Here is a 21,281-nt window from a genome sequence, read left to right on the forward strand (position 1 = left end):
CAGGTAAACCATCAGCTCCTTTCGAAACTGAAGTCACAGTGACTCTACAAGATGGAAAGCACAGAATCCAAGCATATTATACAAAATGATACATACACATTCAAAGGTCTGTATATAACACACCCTGCATGTCTGCACACTAAAATAAATGCAGGACAAATCCATACACATCAACTGAACAGACAAATGAATGGATGCAGTAGCCTCCCTGCAGCCTTGTATTACACACAGTATACCGCACAAACATCATAAGAGGCCAAATTCGTCAAAAAAACGAACCCAAAAAAAACCAAATTCCTCTGCCACCGCAGGACATATTTAACCAAAATTGAAAGCACACATACTAACTAAAATAATTCAACACATATTGGTCCCTCAGCAGCCGACCACTGTCGTCATCAGGGAAGATTGCCGGATTGTCCCAGTCCATGGCTGGTGGCACTCTGGGGGCCCTCTCCTTCCTCAGGCAGGCCACATTGTGGAGGACAGCACAAGCCACAGTAATATCACATGCCCTAACAGGGCTGACCCTTAATTTGTGAAGGCAGTGAAAGCGTGCCTTCAGGAGGCCAAAGGTCATTTCAACTCTGGCCCTGGTCCTGGCATGGGCATGGTTGTAGGCCTGCTGTGCTTCCTGGGGGTCTGTGAAAGGTGTCAGGAGAAAAGGCTGGCAGCCATACCCCCTGTCTCCCAGCAACACACCAGAGAATTCACCTGTCAACACAAAATCTCATCATTACTACCTCATAAACACAGTGATATTCTTGACACAGCCATGATGGTTATAAATAGGGGTTGTGTGGCTTACCTTGTGATAGGCACTGATAGATTTCAGAGGCCCGAAAGATTCTGGAGTCATGGACTGAGCCAGGCCATTTTGCCACAACATTGCTGATCACACAGTCAGCATTGCAGACCATCTGAAATCATAAGATGAGGAATATTACACCAATCAATGCACATCACTGGCAATGCAGAGTGTTCGTCAATGGACAATATCAAAAAGTTATGTTCACCTGAACACTAATGCTGTGAAAGGATTTCCTATTCACAAAATCGGCCTCATGGGCACCTGAGGGGGCTTTTATCCTTATGTGTGTGCAGTCCACTGCACCAATGACATTGGGGAAACCTGTCACACAAAGTAATGAGTATCCTACTATGTGTTAACAGTTGTCCTGTAATTTGTAGATCCTCTTACCTGCAATCCTATAGAACTCCTCTTTGATGTCACAGAGTCTTCTGTGGCCAGGGAAGGAGATGAAGACATCTGCTAATGCTTTGATAGCCAGACACACACTCCTTATTGTGCGGCAAATTGTGGCCTTGTTCAGCATCCCCCACTGAGTACAGGAAGGCTCCACTAGCAAAAAAGCGCAAGGCCACACAAACCATTTGCTCCACACTCAGTGCATGGCTCCGTGCAGTGCGGTGCTTAATCCTGGGACCCAGTAGTCTGCATAGATACCTGATGCCATCTGCAGAAAACCTGTATCTTTCATATAGATGGTCATCAGGGAAGGCCAGTGGGTCCAACCGGTCCCTGAAGACCCTTTCTCGCCTGAAGGCTCTCCTCAGCACAAGTGCTTCTTCATCCACCACATCTCGCACAAATGGGCATGCCATTGTCAGAGCAGAAAGGAACACACAATTTTGGGCCTTCATATAGGCTAGTGGCCACACCTGGTGCTGGGGGGGGTGGGCAAAAGAGGGCGATGCCTTATAACGATGACTTGGTTGTACTGATTGCTGGGAAAATAAAAAAAACCTTAGAAAGATGCCACCGTCCTGTGTGCTCACAATAAGACTTTACGAGAATATACCTAATTTTTATTTTGAGCTGTGTCATCTTCTTGGAGCTGGGGGAGGAAAGAAAAATAATGATTAATACATTTGTGTTACAGTTAGCATACAGTGTACATTGAAGGCATATCTCACCTCCCTCTCAAGTTTTTTTATTTCAAGGTCCAGTTTCCTAATTGTCCTCTTTTTTATTTCGAACTCCAGTGCAAGATTTTCCATCTTTTTCTTCTTGTACTGAATGTCTATGTCTGCCAGTTCTATTTGGCGCCGGAGGTGGTTGCCATACAACTTTCTGATAGCTTGTGAGCTCTGTGAACACAATACAATTAGCGCAGCTGGAATTTGGCAGGATGTGGTGTCCTTTTATTAATACGCACTATGTTGCCAGGCTGGTTTTCCCACTGTATAGCATCTGGGTCCTGTAAAAGAAATCTGATTTTTTGATTTTGATGAGGACTCCTCACCATTGTAGAGTAAATAGTACTTTCACAGTCTTAACATGATACCTCATGCCTTCTGGAATCCAGAGAGATGGTCTCCTCCTCATCATCGTCTCCATCATGTGCTGTTGCTGCTGCACTGGGGCCTTCACCCTATCACATTTAAATCGGATTCATATTGAAGCTAGTAGACAAGACATGCCAGGCCTACAGTATGCCTTTGATGGAGTACTCACTGGATCAGCATCGTCTGGTGCTTGTGCTGGTGGCTCTAACAGGAACACAGTGCTGCCAGACACTGCAAGGCAATAGGTAAACCAAAGTCAGACAGTCCAAATTGATTCAATATGAATGTGGTTGTATCCCATGTAGAGATGGAAGGACATACCTTGAATGAAGCGGGTGGCATCTTGGGAGGAACCTATGCTCGTCTCTTTCCCCCCAGGGATCCCCTCTAAGACGGGCCTGCCTTTATTTAGCTCCAAGGCCATGTCCTCTGCTGGGGTAAGGTCAGCCTTTGGTGACCCACCACCCGTGCCTTGTCTGTGGGTATTCTTTTTCACTGCTAAAACAGTACAGACATTGTGTGAGCAGGCACCTTCTGGGTACAATATATGCTTGTGCTTTGTTAAATATTAGTCAGGGACCATACCATTCTGCAGAATGTTCTTGTATTTGATTTTGACCTGCTGCCATGTCCGTTTTGGCCCGTTCATGTTTAATCTACACACACACACACACACACACACACACACACACACACACACACACACACACATTTAATGGAGTCACACTGCAAAAAATTACTTGGTATTTTTGTCTTGTTTTCAGTAAAAATATCAAAAAATGTATCATAGCTTTATACAGTGTGATGGAGTTACTTTACACAATTTCACTCATATCTGCAGTGCATTTCAATAAAAAATTTAACCGTTTCATAATTACAGTACAACTGCATTTTTGGAGATGTGAATTAAATATTTGATTTGTAATTGTGATGTTTCAGCGGAGCGGTGAGTGTGTAATTGTGCACTACTTACGCATTCAGGCGGTCTGCAATACTTTGCCACGCTTTTTCTCTTTGCTTTATCACTGTGGCGGTGTTGCCTTTCTTCTTAATTATATCTTTTACCTCCTCGTATGCCTCCATGAGGATTTGTGCTTCCGACGGGGAAAAGTACGCGGCTCTAGTTGCCATGGTAAATCAGTTAATCTGTGATCTGTGGCGGGGTCTATTTGAGTGAGCCGTGAGCGCGCACCTATCCAGGATTGGTTTCACCTGGTTTAATGAATCCGTGTCTGCTCATCCTGGCTTGGTCTTTGTGCAACCAATTAAGCCTGGACGCTCATGTTTTGGCTTCATTGAGCTCAGCTGAGTCATTTATCCCGGATGTCTTAATTCTACTTTTGTGCAACAGGCCCCAGGTACCGTACTGCTGCAGAGATTTAGACGATACAAAAAATTGTCATTCAGCACCAGAAGATCAAATACTTAAAAAGTCACATATGTAAAAATCTGTCGTTCTGCCCCTGAACAAGGCAGTTAACCCATTCGTTCTTAACTGACTTGCCTAGTTAAATAATGGTTCATAAAAATAAAAAAAAACAGGACATACAATTCGGGCGAGGCAACAGCCAGGCATTTAGAAATTGATGCAAAATGAGCGAGGGAATGGTGAAATAAAAAAGTCGAACTTCAATGTTTGTCTGAGGTGGATCAGAAGAGGGTGAGACTACGGTTGGGGAGGAAAAAGGTTTGTAAGAAAATAGATGCCTAGTTCAAATAGAAGCCTGTCTTCACGAAGCGTTGGTTGTGTTCAGTGATTGAAACAAATTAACGCCCAGGCTATTAATTGAGGTTTTACAGTAATTATACATTATTTCAATTCCATACTTTGGCTACACAGGCAGTCCAATTCTGATATTTATTTTTACTTATTGGTATTTTCTGAAAAAGATATAATGAAAATATCTGATGTGACTGGTCAAAAGACCAATTAGTGGAAAAATGATCAGAATTGGTCTGCCTGTGTAAACAGCCTGACTAACTAACGTTGCTAGCATGTTGTTTTCTGAAGTTTTGTAGTTGTGTTCGTCATAGAGCAACAAGAAGATGCTGCAATACTGTACATTTAATTGTTGATTTATTTCCCCTGAGCCCTTTGTTTACACTGTTGCTCTTTAGTTATTGGCACTCATTAATTAGCATAATTGTCCTAATTATTCACAGACCCACCTAGTACACAACTAAGCCAAACAAAACCTATTGTATAGTACTTTGTGACAAATGCAGATTTTGTTGTGGACAAATCCGGTCATATTCAAATTAGAATAAAGAACTTTAAACATTAACATGATGTGTCCATGTTGTTAATCTGCAGTGTATTTTACATAAAGTATAATATGTATCATTTACGTGCAATTGAGAATTGTATTTCGCATTATATAAGGTATGCGAACCAAACATATTGTTTTTGGCTAAATGAGGAGGTTTTAGGATCAACATGTCCTTTGTACTGGTAACATATACCTCACCTGGATAGGCTTTTAACAAATGGTTTTATTTCACTAACCTCAATTACAGCACATATGGGTATTATGCATTGAATACTTTCTCTTAAGATGACATTTTCATATGTATATGGATAAGACAACATTAGACATATTATACATAATACTACAACATTATTACATCTTTATATAATGCAGCTTATTCTAACAGGACCATGTACCCCCTGTTTGTGTTCCAGGGTTCCCATTGTATTTATATAATGTAGCTTATTCTAACAGGACCATGTACCCCCTGTTTGTGTTCTAGGGTTCCCATTGTATTTATATAATGCAGCTTATTCTAACAGGACCATGTACCCCCTGTTTGTGTTGTAGGGTTCCCATTGTATTTATATAATGCAGCTTATTCTAACAGGACCATGTACCCCCTGTTTGTGTTCCAGGGTTCCCATTGTATTTATATAATGTAGCTTATTCTAACAGGACCATGTACCCCCTGTTTGTGTTCTAGGGTTCCCATTGTATTTATATAATGCAGCTTATTCTAACAGGACCATGTACCCCCTGTTTGTGTTGTAGGGTTCCCATTGTATTTATATAATGCAGCTTATTCTAACAGGACCATGTACCCCCTGTTTGTGTTCTAGTGTTCCCATTGTATTTACATAATGCAGCTTATTCTAACAGGACCATGTACCCCCTGTTTGTGTTCTAGTGTTCCCATTGTATTTACATAATGCAGCTTATTCTAACAGGACCATGTACCCTCTGTTTGTGTTCTAGGGTTCCCATTGTATTTACATAATGCAGCTTATTCTAACAGGACCATGTACCCCCTGTTTGTGTTGTAGGGTTCCCATTGTATTTACATAATGCAGCTTATTCTAACAGGACCATGTACCCCCTGTTTGTGTTCTAGTGTTCCCATTGTATTTACATAATGCAGCTTATTCTAACAGGACCATGTACCCCCTGTTTGTGTTCTAGGGTTCCCATTGTATTTACATAATGCAGCTTATTCTAACAGGACCATGTACCCCCTGTTTGTGTTGTAGGGTTCCCATTGTATTTATATAATGCAGCTTATTCTAACAGGACCATGTACCCCCTGTTTGTGTTGTAGGGTTCCCATTGTATTTACATAATGCAGCTTATTCTAACAGGACCATGTACCCCCTGTTTGTGTTCTAGTGTTCCCATTGTATTTATATAATGCAGCTTATTCTAACAGGACCATGTACCCCCTGTTTGTGTTCTAGGGTTCCCATTGTATTTATATAATGCAGCTTATTCTAACAGGACCATGTACCCCCTGTTTGTGTTGTAGGGTTCCCATTGTATTTATATAATGCAGCTTATTCTAACAGGACCATGTACCCCCTGTTTGTGTTCTAGTGTTCCCATTGTATTTATATAATGCCGCTTATTCTAACAGGACCATGTACCCCCTGTTTGTGTTCTAGTGTTCCCATTGTATTTATATAATGCAGCTTATTCTAACAGGACCATGTACCCCCTGTTTGTGTTCTAGGGTTCCCATTGTATTTATATAATGCAGCTTATTCTAACAGGACCATGTACCCCCTGTTTGTGTTCTAGTGTTCCCATTGTATTTACATAATGCAGCTTATTCTAACAGGACCATGTACCCCCTGTTTGTGTTCTAGTGTTCCCATTGTATTTACATAATGCAGCTTATTCTAACAGGACCATGTACCCCCTGTTTGTGTTGTAGGGTTCCCATTGTATTTACATAATGCAGCTTATTCTAACAGGACCATGTACCCCCTGTTTGTGTTCTAGTGTTCCCATTGTATTTACATAATGCAGCTTATTCTAACAGGACCATGTACCCCCTGTTTGTGTTGTAGGGTTCCCATTGTATTTACATAATGCAGCTTATTCTAACAGGACCATGTACCCCCTGTTTGTGTTCTAGGGTTCCCATTGTATTTATATAATGCAGCTTATTCTAACAGGACCATGTACCCCCTGTTTGTGTTCTAGTGTTCCCATTGTATTTACATAATGCAGCTTATTCTAACAGGACCATGTACCCCCTGTTTGTGTTGTAGGGTTCCCATTGTATTTATATAATGCAGCTTATTCTAACAGGACCATGTACCCCCTGTTTGTGTTGTAGGGTTCCCATTGTATTTACATAATGCAGCTTATTCTAACAGGACCATGTACCCCCTGTTTGTGTTCCAGGGTTCCCATTGTATTTATATAATGCAGCTTATTCTAACAGGACCATGTACCCCCTGTTTGTGTTGTAGGGTTCCCATTGTATTTATATAATGCAGCTTATTCTAACAGGACCATGTACCCCCTGTTTGTGTTGTAGGGTTCCCATTGTATTTACATAATGCAGCTTATTCTAACAGGACCATGTACCCCCTGTTTGTGTTGTAGGGTTCCCATTGTATTTATATAATGCAGCTTATTCTAACAGGACCATGTACCCCCTGTTTGTGTTGTAGGGTTCCCATTGTATTTATATAATGCAGCTTATTCTAACAGGACCATGTACCCCCTGTTTGTGTTGTAGGGTTCCCATTGTATTTATATAATGCAGCTTATTCTAACAGGACCATGTACCCCCTGTTTGTGTTCTAGGGTTCCCATTGTATTTACATAATGCAGCTTATTCTAACAGGACCATGTACCCCCTGTTTGTGTTGTAGGGTTCCCATTGTATTTATATAATGCAGCTTATTCTAACAGGACCATGTACCCCCTGTTTGTGTTGTAGGGTTCCCATTGTATTTATATAATGCAGCTTATTCTAACAGGACCATGTACCCCCTGTTTGTGTTCTAGGGTTCCCATTGTATTTACATAATGCAGCTTATTCTAACAGGACCATGTACCCCCTGTTTGTGTTCTAGGGTTCCCATTGTATTTACATAATGCAGCTTATTCTAACAGGACCATGTACCCCCTGTTTGTGTTCTAGTGTTCCCATTGTATTTACATAATGCAGCTTATTCTAACAGGACCATGTACCCACTGTTTGTGTTCTAGTGTTCCCATTGTATTTATATAATGCAGCTTATTCTAACAGGACCATGTACCCCCTGTTTGTGTTCTAGGGTTCCCATTGTATTTATATAATGCAGCTTATTCTAACAGGACCATGTACCCCCTGTTTGTGTTGTAGGGTTCCCATTGTATTTACATAATGCAGCTTATTCTAACAGGACCATGTACCCCCTGTTTGTGTTCTAGGGTTCCCATTGTATTTATATAATGCAGCTTATTCTAACAGGACCATGTACCCCCTGTTTGTGTTCTAGTGTTCCCATTGTATTTACATAATGCAGCTTATTCTAACAGGACCATGTACCCCCTGTTTGTGTTGTAGGGTTCCCATTGTATTTATATAATGCAGCTTATTCTAACAGGACCATGTACCCCCTGTTTGTGTTCCAGGGTTCCCATTGTATTTATATAATGCAGCTTATTCTAACAGGACCATGTACCCCCTGTTTGTGTTCTAGTGTTCCCATTGTATTTACATAATGCAGCATATTCTAACAGGACCATGTACCCCCTGTTTGTGTTCCAGGGTTCCCATTGTATTTATATAATGCAGCTTATTCTAACAGGACCATGTACCCCCTGTTTGTGTTGTAGGGTTCCCATTGTATTTATATAATGCAGCTTATTCTAACAGGACCATGTACCCCCTGTTTGTGTTCTAGTGTTCCCATTGTATTTATATAATGCAGCTTATTCTAACAGGACCATGTACCCCCTGTTTGTGTTCTAGTGTTCCCATTGTATTTACATAATGCAGCTTATTCTAACAGGACCATGTACCCCCTGTTTGTGTTGTAGGGTTCCCATTGTATTTATATAATGCAGCTTATTCTAACAGGACCATGTACCCCCTGTTTGTGTTCTAGTGTTCCCATTGTATTTACATAATGCAGCTTATTCTAACAGGACCATGTACCCCCTGTTTGTGTTGTAGGGTTCCCATTGTATTTATATAATGCAGCTTATTCTAACAGGACCATGTACCCCCTGTTTGTGTTGTAGGGTTCCCATTGTATTTACATAATGCAGCTTATTCTAACAGGACCATGTACCCCCTGTTTGTGTTCTAGGGTTCCCATTGTATTTACATAATGCAGCTTATTCTAACAGGACCATGTACCCCCTGTTTGTGTTGTAGGGTTCCCATTGTATTTATATAATGCAGCTTATTCTAACAGGACCATGTACCCCCTGTTTGTGTTCTAGGGTTCCCATTGTATTTACATAATGCAGCATATTCTAACAGGACCATGTACCCCCTGTTTGTGTTCTAGTGTTCCCATTGTATTTACATAATGCAGCATATTCTAACAGGACCATGTACCCCCTGTTTGTGTTCCAGGGTTCCCATTGTATTTATATAATGCAGCTTATTCTAACAGGACCATGTACCCCCTGTTTGTGTTGTAGGGTTCCCATTGTATTTATATAATGCAGCTTATTCTAACAGGACCATGTACCCCCTGTTTGTGTTCTAGTGTTCCCATTGTATTTACATAATGCAGCATATTCTAACAGGACCATGTACCCCCTGTTTGTGTTCCAGGGTTCCCATTGTATTTATATAATGCAGCTTATTCTAACAGGACCATGTACCCCCTGTTTGTGTTGTAGGGTTCCCATTGTATTTATATAATGCAGCTTATTCTAACAGGACCATGTACCCCCTGTTTGTGTTGTAGGGTTCCCATTGTATTTATATAATGCAGCTTATTCTAACAGGACCATGTACCCCCTGTTTGTGTTCTAGTGTTCCCATTGTATTTACATAATGCAGCTTATTCTAACAGGACCATGTACCCCCTGTTTGTGTTGTAGGGTTCCCATTGTATTTATATAATGCAGCTTATTCTAACAGGACCATGTACCCCCTGTTTGTGTTCTAGTGTTCCCATTGTATTTACATAATGCAGCTTATTCTAACAGGACCATGTACCCCCTGTTTGTGTTGTAGGGTTCCCATTGTATTTATATAATGCAGCTTATTCTAACAGGACCATGTACCCCCTGTTTGTGTTGTAGGGTTCCCATTGTATTTACATAATGCAGCTTATTCTAACAGGACCATGTACCCCCTGTTTGTGTTCTAGGGTTCCCATTGTATTTACATAATGCAGCTTATTCTAACAGGACCATGTACCCCCTGTTTGTGTTCTAGGGTTCCCATTGTATTTATATAATGCAGCTTATTCTAACAGGACCATGTACCCCCTGTTTGTGTTGTAGGGTTCCCATTGTATTTATATAATGCAGCTTATTCTAACAGGACCATGTACCCCCTGTTTGTGTTCTAGGGTTCCCATTGTATTTACATAATGCAGCATATTCTAACAGGACCATGTACCCCCTGTTTGTGTTCTAGTGTTCCCATTGTATTTACATAATGCAGCATATTCTAACAGGACCATGTACCCCCTGTTTGTGTTCCAGGGTTCCCATTGTATTTATATAATGCAGCTTATTCTAACAGGACCATGTACCCCCTGTTTGTGTTGTAGGGTTCCCATTGTATTTATATAATGCAGCTTATTCTAACAGGACCATGTACCCCCTGTTTGTGTTCTAGTGTTCCCATTGTATTTACATAATGCAGCATATTCTAACAGGACCATGTACCCCCTGTTTGTGTTCCAGGGTTCCCATTGTATTTATATAATGCAGCTTATTCTAACAGGACCATGTACCCCCTGTTTGTGTTGTAGGGTTCCCATTGTATTTATATAATGCAGCTTATTCTAACAGGACCATGTACCCCCTGTTTGTGTTCTCGTGTTCCCATTGTATTTACATAATGCAGCTTATTCTAACAGGACCATGTACCCCCTGTTTGTGTTGTAGGGTTCCCATTGTATTTATATAATGCAGCTTATTCTAACAGGACCATGTACCCCCTGTTTGTGTTCTAGTGTTCCCATTGTATTTACATAATGCAGCTTATTCTAACAGGACCATGTACCCCCTGTTTGTGTTGTAGGGTTCCCATTGTATTTATATAATGCAGCTTATTCTAACAGGACCATGTACCCCCTGTTTGTGTTCTAGTGTTCCCATTGTATTTACATTTTGCTGCTTGTATTTCTTGTCAAATTCTCAATTATTTGAGCAACCACCACATTGAAAGAAAGGCCTGGGTAAATAAAGTGTTATTTTTGTTTATATTTTGTAGAGGCAGACTGCTAATGGATGAGCCTGATCTTGCTTCCCTTGGCTGTGCCTCGGACATACACGTTTCCATTTTCTGTCCAACACTCTATACGTTTCTGTCAATAGAATTTTGTTCTCAATGTTAACTTCAATTAAAATACTCTGTCTGTTACTAATACTTTGTAAGGTTCTTATTGAAATGAACCAGTCAGAGGCCAGTCTACTTAGTCAGCAGGTTTATTTACGAGAGCTCTGCCTATCATTTCCTGGTCATTGGTCTATATACCTCACATTTCGTCATAAATGTCCCTCCTCCTCTCAGAAACAATGACAATATAGTTCACAAGTCTTCTCCTACTCATACATTGTCTGCCCCCTGTTATACAATCTACTACAAGCCAAAGGTCTCTCCCCTCCCTGGGTGGGGACAGAATGTCCTGTAAGGAACACAGTAGTACAGCTTGTCTGTCGGATAGCTCCTCTTATCATTTGTTTCACACTTGCACCCTGCTTACATACTAAATGTCCTTGTTCTCATTCTGACTAGAACTACACACATCAGATTTAGCTTTATGATTCTAATAAATGTCATACAATCATACAGTGACAGGGTAGAAGAATTCTGTTAATTATAGTTCTATGTTAAATGTATACATCATTTAGTCATTATTCATAAAATTCATAACAGTTTCAGCATTTGGACAACCTCGAAGTTTGTCCAATGCTCCCCACCCGGCCACATCATTGTCATACATACAGTACCACAACATTCTTTACCTTTTGCATAATGCAGCTTATTCAAACAGGACAATGTACTGTATGTGTTCCAGGGTTCCCATTGTATTTACATTTTGCTGCATTTTGCTCATAACCAGCTGCTAACCATTCACAGTAGTGAAAATGTAAATCAGATGAATTTGGTTACTCTCGTTTCGCTATGTTGTAGAAACCTTTTGGGAGCACATTTTGTGCTTATATGGACATAAAGTTGAAGTGTACTTTACTCCTCCAGAACTTGAATGTCAAAAGCAACCACCCCATCGAAAGAGAATCCTAGGTAAAAAGTGACGTTTTCATTCGCATTTGGTAACGAGGCAGAATACAAGGGGATGACTCTGATCTTGCTTCCCTTGGTAGTGCCTCGCACAAAGAGTTGCCCGTTTTCCGTCCATCCTTCAACACGTTTCAGCATTTGCACCACCTCAGGGGTTGTCCACACCTCTCCACCTCTCCACTTGAGCCTTCTCTCTGTGAGAGTTCCCTTTATGTGCTTTTCAATTGCACTTCGATGAACAATCTTGTACAGACCCCTTGCCTTTCCAAAAAAGAAGTGAGTCACTATTCTCCCTTTCCGTGGTTTTGTTTTGAGCATACATAGTCTTTGAAGGTCGTCAATTGCTGAGATTAAGACTTTTTCATTTTTTGCAGAGCTAGCTTCCTTCCAACGGTTGTCATTTGGATCCTCTGGCCAGAATAAGATTGAAAGCAAAAAGAAGGCACTTGCTGACCTGCTGCCTTCCCTGTAAAATCTCATGCTCAGATCTTGAAGTTTCGTAAGCGCAACCAGCTTTGGAGAACCAGGTAAAACACAAGCAAGAGCTATTTGAGAGAAAATGAAGTTGATCAGTTCTGTTTGGTCAAGGTCATTCCTTTGGGGGTTCTCTGGATACATGGCAATTATCTCCTCTAGCTTTTTGCCACATCTCTCATTCTTCCGATCAGAGAGCAGGGAGAGTATGGTTGTGACATTACCACCACCCAGCTGGTAAATGTTCATTTTTCTTTTGAGTGGAGTGACCATTCCAGTGTCACTGCAGTCAGACACTGGACTGTCTAAATGTGAAACAACATTACAGAAAAATCCAGCATAAACAGCACTTTTCCTTGTAAGCCATTTTCTTGGATTGCTCACTTGTTCAGGTTCTCTTGTGTCAAGCTCCTCTTCTTCCTCACTTATTTCTGTACGATAGTAACTGAGATCTTCAGAAATGCACTCAAGAGCAATGTAAATACTCTTCTGCATTCCTTTTAACTGACCATGGAACTTCATCCAGGGTTTTTTGACAGCGTCTGGTATGTTGTCACTGAGTAAATACCTCATTAGTTCAGACTTTCCTTCTTTTGTTGAGAAAACATTCACTGATGATATGAGTTGAAGTAGCCGACATCCAACGTCTACTTCCCCAAAGTAGGAGCTGTTGAGACTGACTGTCTCTGATTTCGGAGCTTTTTCAGAGGCACGGAAGGCAGCAATTCCTTTCAGAGCTGTACCAATGGCTTCAGAGACCTCTTCGGGTCTTAGTTCAGCTTTCTTCAGAGCATCATGCTGTTCATAAAACCACTTCTTGTACACCTGCCCCTCCGTATCAAGGATGAAAGTGTCATGTGGAAGCTGTGCTTTTGCTTCCTCCGCCCAGTGCTGGGCTTGAATGAATAATTTGTTTGTGTAAAGCAGTCGTGCAAGCTGCTGGGCTACAAATGCATTCTTTCCAAAGTAAGTGTAGGCTACTTCTAAAAGTTTCATTGCTTTTTGAAGGCCATCCTTCTCTGTACAGACATGCTCAATTAAAGGAGAGAAAGAACTGTCGTCAGGATCTCCTCTGCTTATTTTGTTTCGTCTGATGAGCAGATCTCGGATAAACTTTAAAAATTCATCCCTACCAAACCTATGATCCATCAGCACCTTATCTAAGAGAAGATCCTTTGCGATAGAGCTTTGAGGCTGAATGGCAGACAGCTGTTTCAGAATTTCCTTTGCTACAAGAGGATGGATTCTAATAGATGAGATTTGTGTTGTACTTTCTCTTAGGTGTATGAAAACAAGTTTAGCTTGTTCACTTAGAGAATTCACAAATGTATGGTAACGGAAACGATCCATTTGAATACCAAAGCCCAGGGAGGCCTCACAATGTGACACAGATATGCTGGAGTTCGCAACATAACAGTTCAGCAAGGCCACAAATCTGATAAGGCGAGTGGTGAGAGATGAGTGGTCAATATCCTCCAGTAGGTTCTTCACAAAGTCCTCAATGTAACTCTTTTGGTATTCCTCACTCATGAGTACAAAAGCAAGAATGGACTCTGGTTCAAAAATCAGTTCCTGACGTTTCTTTTTGAACAGAATCTTCTCCTGGCTAGACAGCTTGTGTGTTACTGCTACTGTCTGGGAAGGCATTGTTCTGCTCATCTTTTCTGGGTTGTGGCATCTTTTGCAGACAAGAAGGATGAAACATAATACAGAAGAATTGATCTTCATGGTTGTAATTCCGTTATGTAATTCATGTCTGAACTCATCTATATACTCTGCATTACAGTCATCCAGCAGCAAGAGCACCGGGAGACAACGGTTTTTGTCTTTCTCTTCATATTCTCGCAGGCGTACTGAATGCTGACATACAGTTTGAATTAGGTATGATTGCTTAACCACTGCACACCGGAGTTTGGTTCGACAGTTCCAGAGGATCTGATGTGCGACTGTGCTTCCACCACTGCCAGGTTGGTGACATATGTTGACACTCTGAATGGACCTTTTTGTTGTATCATCCTGTAAAATGGCCTCTAAAATCTTGGTTGTTTCTTTGTATGCGTCTCTCTGAATGACCTCTTCACACTTCACTTTTTCTGCAAGCCACAAGTGCATCCAGCTGATTTTCCCTCCTTGATAGAAATACTTCTCAATGTTACTAACTTGGTCATTGCCCATTACATCCAAGTTTGTTTCTTCACACTGATCAGTACTGACTATGTCCAGAGAAAGCATTGTGTCTTCATCTATAGGCTTCAGGAAGCACAGACCTTTGTTGAACACAGGTAAGCGTCGAGTAAGTTGTTTATTGGAAAGCTGAATGCTTTGAATTGTAGCATCTACATGACTCATTGGCATGCCAACAATACTAATTTGTTCCAGTGATTCCAAATCACAAGACGCTTGAGCGAGACTTGACCACTTGTTGTAGTTCTCTTTGGACTCTGAAATGATAGCCAAATCCTCATGGCCATTCATTTCTGCATAGAATTCATGAAATGTATCAACAAGTGGCTGTTCGACCTGAGACATGAGCAAGAAAAGCACCACAAATGAACCTTTAGGAAGGATTTCATTGCAGATGACAGAGACAGGTCCTTTTCAGTTGTTTTTTCTTTGTTCTGATCCAGGTTTTTTCATCACAAGGATCTTCTCCACCAAGGTAATGATTCCGCCCATTGCAGAATATCCAGCTTGTCCTATCAAATAGCTGTAAGCTCTTCTTGAAGTCAGTGGTGCTTAGACCAGGATCAATAGCAAAGTCATGCAAAAAGTGGAGGTTAGCAGCATGGTGCTCACGATATTGTCCACAAAGTCCAGATGTTTTGGAGTCTGGATCGAAGTCAAAAACACAGAATATTTTCATGTGCACTAAGAAGTTGATAGTCTTCAGATGTTCTTCTTGAAACTTATTTGTCACAATGATGAATGACAAGGTGTCATCCATGTACTTTTTTCCACAGGTCAAGAGAATTGACAATTTTCTCCCAAGATCCTCCCTAGTGTCTGCAGCTGTTTGACTGGTAGAAGACTCTGCCTCTTCCCTCTGTAGATCTTTCTCTTTCAGTCCTTGAATGAAATGAACTAAGTCTTCACCAGGTATGCGGGGTGTATTGGCCCCTACTCTGTGGTATGGTGCTTTCTCCTCATAGATTACTTTGTTGGTTTTCTCGCTGAACTTTGGAATAGTAACACTGTAGAGTTGGTCTTTCACCACTCTTGCCTTTGGGACAACATCAAATTCAATGATCCAGTTTCCTCCACTGCTCCCCTTGTCAATTACCTCAATAAACTTTGGATTCCTTATGCATTTCCTGGCATCAGAATGGTGGTTTAAATCCTTGAAGCAGTTTTCAATGTAGTCCAATGCATCCACAAAGTCACTTTGGTTTTCAACTGGTATTCCGATGATTTCACCATGCTTGTAGCTGCCTTTAATCTTATCCATGACCCCAAAGTGTATTGTGCCATTGGTCCGCATGTTCATGCACCCACAAGCAAATCTGATTACCTCACTTGCGACTTTGACTCTAAGCTTCAGTGGTTCTAATTTGTGGGCAATTTCCAGTGATTTGTATTCATGGCATGGAACAATCATGTTTTCAATTCCAGTCTCTGGTGGAAGCACTCTGTGCTTGACATATCGGAAGTCTTTGTCATGTTCATCAAATACACGGAAGTTACTTAGAGAAGAAGATGCGCCAATTGATGTTTTTTCATTTTCACTTGTTTCACTGGTACACTCAACTTTGTCTTTTGACTCTTGTGTGGATGCAGCAATGGATTCAACATTTCTGGTATCTCTCTGTGTGCTACTGCCTGCTTTTAGTTTCTGTGGTCTTGGCTTCGATAGATCATTACGATTAGATAGCAGAAGTTCGATTTGGCCACCTTTCATTTCAATTGTGTCACGTAGATATTCTCTTTGCAGCCTCATTAGTGCAGGTCCTGTAACCTCCTCTTCGTACAGTTTCAGAATGTACTTCTCTTTCACTCCAATGGATTTTAACCAGGAGCTCACATGGGATTCTGTCCATTTGCCACATGGAAATTCGTTCCACTCTGTAAAAAAAACCAATACACCCCATGTAAGACTTCATGGTATATCAATATTTGCACCTGGGTTGGAGTGAATCATATTTAAAATTGAGTAATTTCAGGAAGTTGAAATCCAATAAATTAATTGAAAATATTCAGAAAATAATTAATTGAATTTCAATTCACTGTCTAATGTCGGATTGTAAAATGTACCCCAACCCTGAGCATAGACTAATAACCATTTTCGATTGAGATTTCCCATCAGGTATTAAGTTAAAAGGGTGTGATTAGCTAATATTTTCCTTGGACACTGGACCGTTGGAAATTTGTCTAGGAATACAAAATGCTGCAAAAATGTGTATTTTGGTCTGGAGTCCAAATTTTTGTTTCCAACCCTTGGATGAGTAGGTGTTCTAAAACTTTTGACCGGGAGTGTAAAGTACCGGTTAAAAGTTTGGACACACTTATTCATTCAAGGGTTTTTCTTATTTGAACTATTTTCTACATTGTAGAATAATAGTGAAGACATCTAAACTATGAAATTACACATACGGAATCATGTAGTAACCAACAAAGTGTTAAACAAATCAAAATATATTTTATACTTGAGATTCTTCAAAGTAGCCACCCTTTGCCTTGATGACAGCTTTGCACACTCTTGGCATTCTCTCAAACAGCTTCATGAGGTAGTGAATTTCAATTAACAGGTGTACCTTGTTAAATGTTAATTTGTGGAATTTCTTTACTTCTTAATGCGTTTGAGCCAATCAGTTGTGTTGTGACAAGGTAGGGGTGGTATACAGAAGATAGCCCTATTTGGTAAAAGACCAAGTCCATATTATGGCAAGAACAGCTCAAATAAGCAATGACAGTCCATCATTACTGTAAGACATGAAGGACAGTCAATCTGGAAAACCATCAAGCGCTATGATGAAACTAACTCTCAGCCCAAATAAATGCTTCACAGAGTTCAAGTAACAGACACATCTCAACATCAACTGTTCAGAGGAGACTGCGTGAATCAGGCCTTAATGGTCGATTCACGCAGTGAATAAAAGAGATTTTCTTGGGCCAAGAAACAAGAGAAATTGACATTAGACTGGTAGAAATCTATCCTTTGGTCTGAAGAGACCAAATTTGAGATTTTTGGTTCCAACCGCCGTGTCTTTGTGAGACGCAGAGTAGGTTATTCTCCGCATGTGTGGTTCCCATTGTGAAGCATGGAGGAGGAGGTGTTATGGTGTGGGGGTGCTTTGCTGGTGACCCTGTCAGTGATTTATTTAGAATTCAAGGCACACTTAACCAGCATGGCTACCACAGCATTCTGCAGCGATACACCATCCCATCTGGTTTGCACTTTGTGGGACTATCATTTGTTTTTCAACAGGACAATGACCCAACACACCTCCAGGCTGTGTAAGGGCTATTTGACCAAGAAGGAGAGTGATGGTTTGCTGCATCAGATGACTTTGCCTCCACAACCACCCGACATTAATCCAATTGTGATGGTTTGGGATGAGTTGGACAGCAGAGTGAAGGAAAAGCACCCAACAAGTGCTCCGCATATGTGGGAACTCCTTCAAGACTTTTGGAAAAGCATTCCTCATGAAGCTGGTTGAGAGAATGCCAAGAGTGTGCAAAGCTGTAATCAAGGCAATGGGTGGCTACTTTGAAGAATCTAAAATATATGTTGATTTGTTTAACACTTTTTTGGTTACTACATGATTCCATGTGTGTTATTTCATAGTTTTGATGTCTTCACTACTATTCTACAATATAGAAAATAGTAACAATAAAGAAAAAACATTGAATGAGTAGGTGTATCCAAACTTTTGACTGGTAATGTATATCCAAAATCAATAAATCTCCAAACCATGTCACTACAACTCTGTAGTTCTCTGTCACTGCAACTCTCTTGCTGGCTCAAGCTAATTTGCTTGTCATATTGTACTTTAAACAATGCATACAAATACAGTTTGGCAGTTTAAAGCAGTTGCATTATGTTTTATCACTGATAAACTGTTCAATATAAACAAAAGCATGTATGATGTGAATCTATTCAACATTTTACGTGTTTGTCATGGTGGCAAAAGTGAGGGATGCAAAAGCCTCATTTCAAGAATGACCACATTTATTTAGAAACATTCATCAGATGATGGATAATAGCCGTTCCTCTCTGATTACATGTCGTGACTAGGCTTAAGAACTGTGACACATCATGGTTTTTATTTTCTTATTCCAGGCCATAAAACTTTGGCCAATTATTTCAAATGGATGAAACTTGGAGCTAAACATATCTCGGCCATCTCTACTTAATGTATAGAATTGATGTATATAAATGATCAGAAACAGAATCCACATTTCACTGATAGATTTTCATTCAATGTTCTGTAAAACTACACACAGTATACAAGTATTTGACAGTTTGATGTATCTTACCCATCTTGCAGACACTACATGTCAGTTCATTTTGGCATCTTTGAGAGAGGAAAATAAAAGGAAGGGTAATTGAGGCAAAGGTGAAAAATGAATCGTTGATCTCAATAAGCTTTATTTTTTGCCCTTGACAAATGACTTACAATGAAATCATTCAATCCCTGTTTATACCTGGTAGTAACATGCATTGTGTGTCCTGATCTTGTCCACATTTTGATTTTTAGACAGGTGTAGATGATTAAAATAACTGTTTGTGATCAGATCTTCCTGACCTCAGGAGGTAGATAGAGGTATTGTATCTGAATATCTTACTGGATGATCAAACCATTTAAATCATCATTATACCCCTGTCTAAAATCATTGACAGGTGGCACCTTTGACCTAAGGCATCATTATTTGTATTAACATAAAATAATCATTATTTTGAAACAATTTATTTTAAATAATTTGCATATAGGGAGGGATCAGGAAATAAAGTCACACTGTAAACAAGGTGGATGGCTAATAAACATATAAAATACTATGTGTAGAAACAAGAAACCTTGATCAGAAAGTGATTGGGTCACCTTGATAGGAACAAAACAACCACATGTTAGCACAAGGTGTAATCGGGGATTCAGATGGGTAAACATAAACTTGATATTCAGCGCAGCATTGTTGTTCAAAGACAGATTTGTCAGCTTTGACAATCACTTCAACCAGGAACCTCAGAACTTCCTCTTTAAAATAACAATTTCTATGTTTAACTTTCATTAGTTGGAAGTATATGAACTTAATTTAAAAGTTTGAAACACATGTAATTGCATGTGTTTCTCACCCTATAATTCCTGCAGGACTTCAATGACTCTTCTCTACACACCTTTTATCATTCGCATAACAAAACATTAAGGAACGACAGTTAACGTCCAGATTCCAAAACATAAACAATTCAATTCCAGTTCTTATTTCTATATTTTATATATAAATACCTTAAATTCTGTGCAATCGTAACAAAATGTTGTTCACTAAAAGTTCAGGCAGATATCATTCTTAATAGCTGAATAAAGTTAAATAGTGAATCATTAAAAATGTATTGGTTTTATTCTAGAGATGAAATGGCAATGCTTAATGGTAAATTTGTAGATTGTGATGATCTTATGTCCTTAGTAATTATACTCCTTTGAATCCACAACTAAACCTACACACATTGCACTTTTAAAAGCCATTATGATTATTATGGCATTCAATTAGCTTCTTACAAAATACAAATGTTCCACAATGTTTAAGTACATTTCATTCTGCTCACCTTGAAACTGACGGCTGAAGTGGTATTCACCATATGAAGTGACTACTTGACAGTGTGGTTGCTTTTATTTTCCGGGCATAGCAACAGGGTGTGTCTTCTGCAAGGGCAGTCCGCATAGACATGCACTCTGTCCTAATGCCCCCCGTGCATTTGAATAAAGTCCATCCTTTTAAAGAGTAAGTGTGATATTATGGGGCTGACAATGTATTGAATAATAATGAACATAACTATCTTATCCTTGGTGCATACACATATTTAACTGTTTGATACATATCGTCATAAAGTATTTCTCTCCAATCAGATATGGTACTTAATGAGTTAATTCTGTTGCAACAGCTAAATGTTGCAACACTGAAACTATGGGGGTTGTGCCGAACAGGAAATCGAAGCTTCAGGAAAGAAACATCAGGAAATCAAAACTTCAGGAAAGAAACGGCAGGAAATAGAAACTTAAAGAACTGGGTCATTCTTCAATTGCATTAGGCCTATAAGGGCTCTTCAAAAGAAGTCCCTTTTCATTAAAGTACAAAAAGGTTATTTTAGTAGAAATATCTGGTGGGAGTAACCAGATGGTTACTAAGAGGATGGGTTGAAGCCCAGGTCTCCTGCACACCACAACATTGTGTTAGCCTGCTGAGATAGGCATTCGTTTGTGGAGCTCGTCTTCAGGTCGCAGCTATAGATGGCTTACTAACACATTACAATGGTAAACAATTACTGGGTTCAGATAGTATTTCAAATCTTGGGCATATGGGGTCTGCACTTTTGCAACTATTCCATTGATTAGTCAATGGAGCTTGCCTCGTCTCCCTAGGCAGACAGGTTGCCTCCCACAATATAAACAAGACTAGAGCGCCCCAGGCAAGCTCAATCAAGCACAGCTATGTCTTGTATTTGAAATATACTAAACCCGTGGCTGCTGACATCTCTTACTGCCATTGTGGCTCTGTGCTCCCAGCCTGTTGCCTGAATAGTGTGTAAGGAGTTTTGGTACTGTGACAGTACAGATACACATTTCAATTTCACAACGGATTAATACACTTTTAGTTAAAGG

General features: G+C 40.1%; 1 protein-coding gene across 1 annotated transcript; it reads right to left on the reverse strand.

Moving 5' to 3' along the window:
* Positions 1-15,040: 15,040 nt before the first annotated feature.
* Positions 15,041-20,296, reverse strand: LOC116375953 (sterile alpha motif domain-containing protein 9-like). Its single transcript, XM_031834981.1, has 3 exons — positions 20,228-20,296; positions 18,946-18,983; positions 15,041-16,530 (listed from the first exon to the last, which is right to left on the reverse strand). Exons 2-3 carry the CDS (start codon positions 18,947-18,949, stop codon positions 15,041-15,043), a joined length of 1,494 nt encoding a protein of 497 aa, XP_031690841.1. The 5' UTR covers positions 18,950-18,983; positions 20,228-20,296.
* Between the last annotated feature and the right edge of the window lie 985 nt (positions 20,297-21,281).

The sequence above is a fragment of the Oncorhynchus kisutch genome, linkage group LG10 (genome assembly GCF_002021735.2).
Source record: "Oncorhynchus kisutch isolate 150728-3 linkage group LG10, Okis_V2, whole genome shotgun sequence".
In the NCBI taxonomy this organism is placed as follows: Eukaryota; Metazoa; Chordata; class Actinopteri; order Salmoniformes; family Salmonidae; genus Oncorhynchus; species Oncorhynchus kisutch.